Raw genomic sequence first — 11119 nt, forward strand, 5'->3', positions numbered from 1 at the left:
ACAGCTCTGTAGTCTCCTTTCCATCCCCACCATTCTGAAAACATGAATTTTCCCAGTTGCTGAAGGAACACAGCCTTTTACCCAGCAGTAGCCGAGGTATCATAGGCAGCTGTTCGCTGGGCAGATGGTCGCTCTGCTGATCATAAACTTAGAGGAGCAGTCCTTTAGGTAGAGTTCTCCTTTTTTTGGCCATTTCTATACTTTTGGTCAAAATATTCAGAGGTGGGTGTTGATTAGGGGTATATGATCTGAGGGTCTTCATCCTTCTGCCCCTTGTTAATCCCTTCTGAGGGAGAGTCTGCCAAGAGGAGGTGATACTGGAGGGGTCTGGATGCCCCATACAGCTCCGGGAGAGACAGGAGGAGAATGCCTTTCCCAGGCACCTCAGCAGCACATGGTTGGCAGCAATAGTGATGACAGACACTCCAAAAAGGGGCAAAGTGGGTTCCCAGCAGTTCCAACATCCTGCCACCTCTCTTCTTCCTTTCCCTTCCTCTTCCCCTCCTTTGACCAGTCTTGCAGCTGGACAGGGCAGCTAAAGCCTTCTTCGGAGTGGTGAATCTGACTTTGCAGCATCCCTCCTGGCAGCCCCAGGAAGATTTCTGGCTGCGTCAGCCAAAATTCCTGCCGGGGACTCTGCTGCAATGCAGCACACCACACCCCCGCCGACGCTGAGCCCCAGCCCGGACAGCCGGTGCTGTTCAGCAATAGCCCCATGTCTCCATAGGCTTCCCTCCTCCTCTTCCCAAGGAGCTCGGATGATTTCAGGTTGCTTGGTACTATCTCCTGCGGGCAGTTGGCATCCGCAGCGTGTGTCGGCACAGCCTGGCGCAGGTTCGCTCTCACAAGGCAGCAAGCGCAGGCTCCCCGAAGGGATCGGCTGTGGTTTCGTATTTCATTTCCCTCGCACGCTACACCCGAATTCCAGATGCTTTCTAGCTTCCCTGCTGCATGGACTCAGAGCACAGGTCCTTTGCCGTACCCAGCGGACACGGACGGGGCTTCCCTCAGCTCCAGGGAGTGGACTATGAAGACGTCAATTGTATTTTTGCTTTGCATCTCAGTTTTCCCAGGCTTTTCCCAGGGCAGAGTTGTTGGAGAGGATGAAACTGGTTTTGCTGAGTGTAACACGTTCTTCCCTGGACAAGTCCCACCCGAAGGATTTACGGAGCCGTTCCACGTGAAAATCTGTCAGCAGTACAACAAAGAGCCACGCTTTGCAACCCTCTACAGTACTAAGGACAAAATCCCTCTTTATTCAGCTTTTAAGTATACAAAGCCAGCCCAAAACGAGAAGGAGAACTGGCTGGTCGAACCGCAGGTAAGTCAGCTTTTCCTTTCCTGTAAACCAAAGGTTGCTGGAGAACATTTCCTCTGGGGTGAAGCTGGGGCTAGGATTTTGCAAAGAAGGCAGGAGCTCTGCTTGTTGAACTTCTTTCGATATTAATTTGACACCAGCAGAACTTATTTTTGTGCTTGGAACTGAGCAAACAAATAGTTCCTTGTCCCACAGGGCTTATAATGAAGGTTGGGAGGCTGCTGCGTGCGAGCGTGCAACGCCAGGGGAGAGGAGAGTTATCTTTGACACCAGCTGATGTCTCTGCCCTGCCTCGCCGGCTATCGCGAGCACGGGGCACTGCCGGTGGCTAGCAGGGTTAAACATCGCAGCGTCAAGTTGAAGTTTGTTCTGTTGCCAGTGTGATGGCAGTGTTGATAAGAGTTCTTTAGCTTCGCTGCGCAGGGATAAAACACAGCCATTTGCGGTTCACCAAGTTGACTCTGCAGCTTTTTACTGTGTCCCTGTATTGCAGATTCTGGTAGGGAAATGAGTTGCCGTGTCCTGGAGCGTGCAGGCTTCAGTCAGGTCAGAAGTGTGCAGTATAAAATGAATTTTGCTGGAACCTTGGTGGTTTTTGTCTCCTCTGATACTTGGCATGTTTAAGCAAGTGCTTCAGGCTGTTAAATTTAAAGGAAATCCTTAAAAAGTTGCTGGTGCCCTAAAAGAACATGTATGCTTTACTTCTCTTTTGTTTTTTTTGCCGTGTTTCAGGTTTTTCAGCAGTGATCATGGGGAATTTTGTAGCAAACATCAACCTACCCCCATCTATTGAACTCACGAAAGATTGGCAGTGTGCAAGGGTGCTTTGTCAGGGCAGGAGTGGCTGCAGTATCAGCGCAGCCTGTTGGGAGCGGGGCCATCGGGTGCTGGGTGCTGGACGTTGCCAGAACCAAAGCTCCCCCGTGTCCCAGGAGAATGGCTGCCGCGCTCATTTTCCTCACGTCGGGTGAGGAGATGCTAAGGTCACGAGGCCACAGGCAGTGAAAACGAGATCCCACATCTCTGTCTTCACCTGGGACTGTCGTCCTGCTCTCTGGGCTGGGTTTTGAGTTGGAGGAGTTGCCAAGGGCTTTTTGATTTGCTCTCCTTCCACTTCACAGATTGCTGTGGGAGGTGTCTGCTTGCCCTTTTAAAACAGGGGGAAGATTTTTGCAGCCTCTGCCATTATGCAGTTGAGGAAGGGTAACGAATTTTTAAAGCACAAAGAGGATACCTAGGCAAGCGAGGATCTTCGGTCACTGCCTTGGAGGCAGCCAGGCAAAGCGGCAGAGATGATATCCTTTCCCATTTGCCTTGGCCACTGACACCCTTCATCACGTCTAGCCCCCATGTCTCCTCCTGCTCCTGGCGGTCTGACTCGCAGCCTCAAAAACCGTTCCTGCCGTGGAGCAGTGGGCAGCCCCTCCACAGCAGCTTTGGTTCTCCAGCATCTCCCTCCAGCTGGCTCCCCTACCCTCCCCGCTCCATCCCTCTTCGCCCCTCACCTTGTCATCATCTCTGCCAGCACTCCAAAGCCCCAAAACCTACTGTGGCTCCGAAAATAGTTGGCCAGGTGCTGGCCTTAGTTGCTTTGTCTTCTCCAGAGCATCCCCGTGGGTTACTGTGGGTCTGTTCTCAGTTTACACTAGTGGGTCTCGTTCACCCCTTGCAGGTGTCTCGGAGGTGGGAGGTAGCAGCTCCGCGGTTCACTGGAGGAATCTCAGTCTGAGACAGAAGACTACTAGGAAAAAAAAATCGGCAGGAGAATCTGTAAGAGGAAGAAATCAGGACTACGAAAAATTCCTGTAACTCAAGAAATAAGCACGTACAGCCCTCTCAGACGCTGTAACACCAGATCTGGGAGGAGAAAGTGGGGAAGAGATTTCACACCCATTATGTGTGTTCCTATCAAGGCTAGGTCAGATGGTTAGGGAAGGTCAGATGGCTGCTGAAGGGAACCCTTAGCAACGCCTGCTCTGCAGCATAGCCCCATGAGGTTATATTTGCCTATTTTCTGGGTAATTTCCTCACCGAGACAGGGATAGCCAGGTATGAGCAGGCTCAGCTGCACAGTGGCGTGTGCTTATGCCTATCTGCATGCACATGGAGATGCAGAAACATAGCAAGCAGAAAGAAATCACTATAAAAACGCTCTCAGCACTCCGGTGAGGGCCTCAGGGTTGTCACATGCTTTTTTTTTTTTTTTTTTGGGTAATGATGTAAGTGGTGAGGGCATCATCTCACTCCCTGCATGCCTACCTCCTCAGGAATGTCTGCCTGAGAAACAAATGCCAAATGTAGCACAGAGGCAGTAATTGGGTGAGAACTGCGAGGAATGTCAGTGCTACCCACTGCCGATTGGCAGCTGGAAAGAGCAAATTAATTCACCAATTAGTGACAAATTAGACAGCAGGAAGGGTAGGCTGATGAACAGGGTGCTGATGGGACTCCCCCAGGGTCAGGTCTGAATATCTGCTCTGCCACAGCTTTCCTAAGGGTTGAGAGCAACTCATTTAGGTGGCTTTCACCTCATCTTGTTTTGGATGTCTGAAAACCTATGGTTTTGTCTCTTTCTGTAGCTTAGAGAGAGATGGAAAACTCTGGAGTTGCTTTTTCTGTCCCAACGTATGAAGGGCTGGATGAATTCCCCTATGTTTTCATTTGGTTGATGACTACCACCAGCCAGATGACCAAGGTGGGATTTGCATCACCCAGCTATAGTATAGCTACCTCTGAGCTGCTCTTGCCATCTCTCTTGGTAGACAGTCAAGAGAAACGAGTACGTCTAGAGCCACTCGTGTGAACGTCCTGCAACAGAAACCTTGGCGTAAGATGCACCGTGCCTCCTACCTAAGAAACAAATCCTACACTAAAGCAGGATAAAATATTTCCACTGCAATCAAAGGCGTAAGCGTGCCTGAGGCAGTAGCAAGGGGAGTGGGATGCTGAAGTTCACCTGGGATCCGAAGTACTAGGGTGGGGAAGGTGGGAGGTAGCAGTGTCCTGCCTTGTTAAATGACCAAACCTGATGGAAGCTGCCTGCCCTAGTAGCTGTGTGTTGCCATACTTTTAATCCCCCTCTGCCCCACCTGTGAATCTGCAACCCCCACTTTATGAAACACCTCAATATCGTTAGGTGCTCACGTCTGTACAGGTGTTCAGATGCATAATTTATTTTTAAAGCCCCATCCTATGAATGAGGTGTTTACCTGTCTGCTTGGATCTTGCCCTTAGCTGTTCCAGGTTATTTGGACAGGTGGCTTCATGGCTGACTCCAGGAATGCAGATATGCTTTGGCGGTGACACAAGCCAAAGGTTTTTTGAAGAAGTGAGGAAAGGTAACTTGCAATGCAGATTAGATGCAATGCTGGAGACAACTTGCCTTTGAGGCTGAGCTGGAAGAGGCATGAAAACCTCAGTTACACATGAGTTATTACAAACCATAATGTGAGTTATTATAAGCGTAACTCAGTGATGTCAGAGCCTTACACATGAACTGCACACAGCCACATTTTTATCATGTTCTTTTTTAATTACACCTAACCAATCCCAATGGTATGTGCAAAAGCCTGCAGCTGAACAGGTAACCCGAGACATATTTTCTTGATAGGTACCTCAAGGTTTGCATACATTGGCTCATAAGGAGAGAAAAATGGAGTTTATACCATCTGCTTCATGTAGGTTGGGATTCTCTGCCAGGAGGTAGAGCTGACTGGTCTTGGGTCTACGTGTCCTTGTGGTACGGCAGCACTGCCATGGGATCGAGAGGGGATGAGTGTCTCTGCGAGGGTGTCAGGCTCTAAAGGGCCATAGCATGATGGGCAGCTCCCAGGCACAGCCTCACACCCCTGCCCGCTCCCTCCTCACCTGTACTGAGGGATTAGACACACTGGGTGCGTCCCTTGTCCCATGGCACAACACCGTCATTGCGTCAGAAGAGGGAGAATGAGTTGGAGGGGCAGAGAGGGACAGTGATTTTGTGGAACACAAAATGTCTGGCCTCATCAGCCAGCTGCAGCCTGTGAGTTTGGGGTGTCTGAGCAAGAGGAGCAGAATAAGGCAGAAGCAGCACAGGGTAAGTCTTTCTTAAGTGGCATATTTAGAAAAAGCTACGACCTGTGCACCAGCCCATAGGATTCGCTGTGACCCTTCCAGTCCTGAAGCAATAAGCATCAAATGCTTCAAAACGAAGTGCAAGAAACCTGCTTAGCAGGAGACGGGAGTAATGCAGCCCTCTGCAATGGCCAGCATTGACACTGTGACCAGCCTTGGTGCCGAGGGAGCCCTCAGCCTGGACCGGAGGGGCTTGGCTGACACAGGAGGCCAGGCAGAGCTCGGTTCCTGCAGGGAGGGTGATGGATAGCTGCTGACACTCGCTGGCGCTGGCCCTTTCACCCTGCCTCTCAGCACAGGCTGGCTGCAAGGAGGTGATGCGGCACTAAGAGGATGCAAACTCTGGGTAAGGTTGCAAGGACGTAGTTGGACATCTGCCCAACTACATTGCAGGATGGCCAAGAGACGAGGAAGGATTACTGGGGAGCGATTCAAGGTAGACTATGAACTGTTCGCTATAGATGTCTCCAAAGTACTTATTATATAGTGCAGTAAACAGTCCATAGGCCAGGAGCAAGGACAGCAGGTTTAAATGGGCCAGCTCAGTGATGGGGGCTGAGGGCCACAGCCTCTGAAACAGAGACTACAGGAGGTAGCGACAGTCAGAGACCGTCTGCCACCCTCTGAGCTTCTACCAACACTCTCACCCTCTAATTTGGGGGAGAAAATGACAATCTGGCACACCCTCCGGAGCGGCTGCAGGCAGCGTCAGTAGGAGTGACTAAGGAACAGACAGAGCTGCGGCCACCCGAGAAAGACCTGAGCACGCCTTGACGTTGAGCACTGCTGCTCCCACTGCTCGTTACCTCCCCGTGCACGGCTCTGTGCGTGACTCCAGGACGAATTCCCACTGCAGCGACTGCTACCTCTGGCTCTGCGGCACGGGAATGACAGACACGAGCAGGTTGCACAGATTCCATCGAGTACCTGCGGTGGTGGCATCCTCACCCATGTTATGCCAGGAGCTGTTGCGGGCATTAAGGATGAGGTTCAGACTGTTAATGACATGGGGTTCAGACTACTAATGACAAGCCCTGAGAGAGCCCTAGGAGCTCACTGCCGTGTCTGTGTTCAAGGCAGGGAAGTTCAGGTCACCTGCCGAGGTGCCTGGCTTCATTCCAGCTTCTTACACAATCAGTGGTCAGAGGTAAATGCCTTCTCTAGGCGTCTCATATACCATGGGTGTTTTTCTTCATGGCTTGGATTTGATAGTTTAGAGGGACTGAATTAAGGTGCCATGGTAGGTGCTTGAATGGACTGGAGGTACCACCACCACAGGGGGTGAGAACATAACCCTAATCAAGCCATCTATTGGTCTTAAAAATCTCTTCTAGAAAAAAACGCCACAAGTTAGAGGCTTGGTGCAGGGTGACCGGTGAGATTCTGGTGGCTGTGTTGTTCTGCGGACCAGACTGGAGAGCTGCAAGCAACTCTTGCAGACTAAACGGGTGTGTTTGACAGGGCAGCTAAGTAGAGCACACACTCCTCTGAAGCACTGCAGGGAAAATAAGGAGGGAGCACAGGATGTGGTCCGATGCTCAACGTGTAGTAGCAGTCATAATGGAAAATATATTTCAAGTCTCATTTTAAACCTTGCTTTCTAGGAAGGCAAATTGCATCCAGTAACTCTTCTCTCTACTATTTCAGATAGACGATCCAGAAAATGACCTGCATGAGATGGTGCATGAAGCTGATATCGTTGGCACTGTGGCCAACCTTGGTGCAAATCAAGCCCTGACCTCAGACTACGTGGGATCCGGTTACGAGAGAGGGTTGCTCAATCCCAGCTTTCTCCATGAGGAGGATTTCCAGATGGCCACTTACACACTGACGAATGCCGTCCCTCTGAGCCCATCTCTGAGCAAAAGCTGGCACAGAGACATCGGGAGGGTAGTGAAGCAAGCTCTGGTCCCTCACTGCTCCAAGAAGGATCATCTGTATCTCCTTGCAGGCGCAATTCCTTCCAGCGTCCAAGTTAAAGGCAAGGTCTCAGTGCCAGAGACCCTCTGGCTGGCAGCCTGCTGTGATGCTCCAGAGGGATGGTCCCTGGGCCTCGTGAAAAAAATGAATGATGAGAACAGCTTGGCAGACCTCACGGTGGGAGAGCTGGAGAAGCAGCTTCTAGCAGGAGTTCACTTGTTCAAGGGCAACTGCGGGGAAGACAACCAAAGCCAGGAGAAAACAGAAGCAATACTGCAAGCTGTCAGTCAGATCCGCTCTGGAGAGCAAGTAGGAACAAGTGACAGCCAGGAGGCCAAAGACAGCGGCTTGGTGAGAAGAGTTGCTGGCATCATTGCTACCCCTTTCATCAAACTGCTGGAACTCCTCATCTACGTGTTTGTGGAGCTGGTGAAGTTTGTGTTTTATTTTCTGTGGCTTGTTATCAAGCGGGTTGGTGGTACAGTTCTGGATGGAGTCTACAGCCTGTGGAACGGGCTGATGTCCTACCTTAAAGCCATCAGCATGGTGCTCATCAGCATCCCTTATGATGTGGGGAGGGTCATCATCAACATCTTCCTGGGCTTCCTGCAAATTGTTCAAGATGTGGCGTCCCTCACCTACAGAATCCTGCGCATCCCCGTGGGGTTTGTCCTTCACCTCGCTGCTTTCCCTTACCACTCCATCTGTGCCATTCCCTCTGTCCTCAAAGACATGGCTACCGGGATCGGGGGCACCTTCTCGCTGGTCATCGACGCCACAGCATCACTTCTGCATGGCTTCTATTACCTGTCTGGTCACATAGTCAAACGGTTTGTCCCTAAAGGCTCCTCTGATGACTGATAGGGATGGAAACCGAGGCTGCAAAGACACGGACTGAAGGAGGAGTGGGACAATGCTTTAAGATACGTGGCCAAACGCTGTCAATTTTGTTCTGGTATTTATTGTAGTGACATTAATAATGATGAACTGACTGGGGAGTAACAGGGAGGGCTGAGGTAACAAAGCTGGGGGCTGCCACCATTGCAGCTCCTGTTCTGTCTGTTGTAAAGTGTTCAGGTTTTATTGGTGCAGGCCACAAAGTTTCTGTGATTTGCAGATGTCAAGATGCTTCCTCTGGGAGATGCGCGCTAAATGTGGTACGAGGTTATTTCTTTCCGGCTCTAACACTGAGACCTATGGACTGGCAGTGAGCTCTGCAGAAGCCCATTCCTGTCAGGGAGGAGGTGGTGGTCAGGGGAGGATTTAATTGTGGAGGGTTTTCTGGGACCTGGAGAAAGAGAAGGAGGTGAGGGTGCAAGGATTTGGGGCTGGGAAACAGTGGGGAGCGGGGCGGGATGGGGGCAAGGTCTTGCTGTTGGTTGCACTGCTCATTGCAGTGGGGTCCGGCTGGTGGAGCAGATGTGACCATGTGTATCTTGTAGTCCTCGGGCCTTTCCAGGCAGCTGAAATCACGTGGATCTTGCTGTGGGGAAAGACCTACTGCCCACTGGTGGGAAAACATTTTCCTTTAGCCATACTAAGGCCATCTTCCCCCAACCCTTCCTTGCTCCCTGGTGACCACTGAAGGTCTAAGCCCTGAAGCTTCAAGACTAAGCCCCTGAATATCTCAGCCCTGAAGCCCTTGCGCCTGCTCCAAAGCCCAGCAGCACCCAGGAGTCACGTTTTTGGCTTCGAATCTGCTGCCAGCCTGTCCTGCCTCCCTTGAGAGCTGACAACTCCCCAAGCACCCAGCTGTATTTAAGTGCCTGAGGTCTCCGTGAGACGATGCCCAGGCTGGTGATGGGTAACACCACAGCCATCCTTCTGAGGCTTGTTTTGAAAACACACCTCGCTGGGGAAAAATGATCCTCCTGGCTTTCCCTCTAGGGCAAAAGAAAAGCAGCTTGGCCCTTCCCACTGGTCTCGGTTGGCGGCAGGCACGTCCTTATAGAAAGGGGACATGGGACAGGAGATGCATGGGGAGAACAGAGGGAATTTTGCTGCTTTCACACGGGGTGATTCGGTGTTTTCATAGCCCCCACCCGGAGACGGAGTTGGAGCAGGGCAGGTGGGTCCCCTTGGTGCTGTGCTGGGAGAGAAGCTGGCCTGAGGGACATCAGTGAAGGTAGTCCTGCAATCCAGAGAGACAAAGCAGAGAGAATAGGATACTCGTGGTGAGTTACTTGCACTTGGAGGTCCTGGCAGCACTCATGGAAGAGGCTTTTGCCACCCAGGAGAGGAAGGGAGGTCTGTGTGGCCATCGGAGCTGCAGGAACCAGCATGGCCAAGCTCAACATGAGCCCTAACAGCAAAGCCTTTTGCTGGGCATTTCCCCTCCTTAGCTGATTTTGGAAACCTGGAGGAGGGAAAAAGTAGTTGTGTTGCTTCTATCTCCCATGTGAACTATGGACTGTCAGGTGGAAGGGGAGGCTGGAGAGGGACCTGGGGTGCAGCGCTCCTTTTGCTGTGTAAATGCCCACCTGGTGAGCCCAGGCACAAGCAGACACGTTTATGTCGGAAGGGGACCCAACCCCTCTTCTGCACCGCTCATCCTCTCTGCTTGCTCTTCACCTCTTGTCCCCTCTGGTGTGAGCCACCACCCCCCACGTCTGGGACACCGGAGCTGGGGTGCGCACTGGGGCTTTGCAGGGGACCATCAGGGGTTTGCAGCCAGACGAGGGGCACGGGGACCCCCACCACTGCTGGAGGAGGGCACAGGGGTGCTGCCCTTCCCCGGGGCTTGGCTCAGCGAGGGGCTTTGGATCTCTTGGTGCAGCTGCCTGCAGGAGGGAGGCTTTTGGTCTCAGCAGCGTTTACTCTGGCTGGACTCCATGGGGCATTTGGGAGTCCTGTACACACAGATCCTTCCCTTCACCCCCACCTCTGTCCCTTCCTTCAGCACCAGGTGGGTTGTGGACCCCTGATCTGCCATAGCATCCCATGAGGAGTCCCAGGGGTGTGCAAGCTAGTGGTGCCGTCCCCATGGGGGACCCAACAGTGCTGTGTTGGTGGTGGTCAGTCCTGGATTGAAGAAAGACGAATTACTCGACACGGCAGCTTTGCCCCTCTGCCTCACGCTGCCTGCAGCAAGGCTGAGCTGGGGGTGGACGGATTCAGAGGGTAAAGGAGATTCAGTTGGTTCATGGCAGTGGCAGAGGGTTGGTTCCTTAGCTCAGGGGCTGCGTTCAATGCAACCAGTTGTGCGTGCACGTCCCAGGCCAGCACACCCTGAGCAGGTGGCACCCCATTCAGCACTGATGCTAGTGGCATCATTGGGGATGAAGTAGGGAGGCAGTGGGATGAGTGGGGAGAGAGGATGACTCCTTGTCTCACCCTTTGTGGGCCACGGTTGGTTTGTGGAGAAAGAGAGGCCGCCCGCAAGGAGTGCTGGCTTTGTTCGAAAGGAAAGGCCAATGCTTTTTGTTTTTATTGTATGCCAATATGGGTATAGTTGGGTGAAGTCAGCGGTGTTTTACAAGTCCCTCCTTGCCTTGGAGCTGTTGGTTTGGGGATTTTGGGTGCAAGGGACAAGGTCCAGGTCGCTGCTCCCAGCAGGTAGACAGCAGCCTGCAGATGCTCTCCAAACCAAAACTGCATCTCTGCCTACTCAAATGTGCCTTCCCTGCTGCAGAGCCAGATGTGGAGTTGTTTTCCCGCTCCCTCACGAGACCCTGTCCCAACCCCACTGCTCCTCTCAGCAGCCATCAAGGCAAGAAAACAGCCGGCTCAGGTCCCAGGAGATGCCAGGTTGGGGTGACAGGGGCACCA

General features: G+C 52.3%; 1 protein-coding gene across 1 annotated transcript; it reads left to right on the top strand.

Moving 5' to 3' along the window:
* Window positions 1-898: 898 nt before the first annotated feature.
* Window positions 899-8212, top strand: LOC104167831 (endonuclease domain-containing 1 protein-like). Its single transcript, XM_009708210.1, has 2 exons — window positions 899-1321; window positions 7079-8212. The coding sequence occupies exons 1-2, from the start codon at window positions 929-931 to the stop codon at window positions 8210-8212; spliced, it is 1527 nt and encodes a 508-aa protein (XP_009706512.1). The 5' UTR covers window positions 899-928.
* The last annotated feature ends 2907 nt before the right edge of the window (window positions 8213-11119 follow it).

This window comes from Cariama cristata, unplaced genomic scaffold, assembly GCF_000690535.1.
Source record: "Cariama cristata isolate BGI_N322 unplaced genomic scaffold, ASM69053v1 scaffold2289, whole genome shotgun sequence".
NCBI classification, from domain to species: Eukaryota; Metazoa; Chordata; class Aves; order Cariamiformes; family Cariamidae; genus Cariama; species Cariama cristata.

Coding starts and splice junctions, on each gene's coding strand:
- LOC104167831 (XM_009708210.1), top strand. CDS start 929: ATGCTTTCTAGCTTCCCTGCTGCATGGACTCAGAGCACAGGTCCTTTG. Junction 1,322..7,078: donor ACTGGCTGGTCGAACCGCAG/GTAAGTCAGCTT, acceptor CTACTATTTCAG/ATAGACGATCCAGAAAATGA.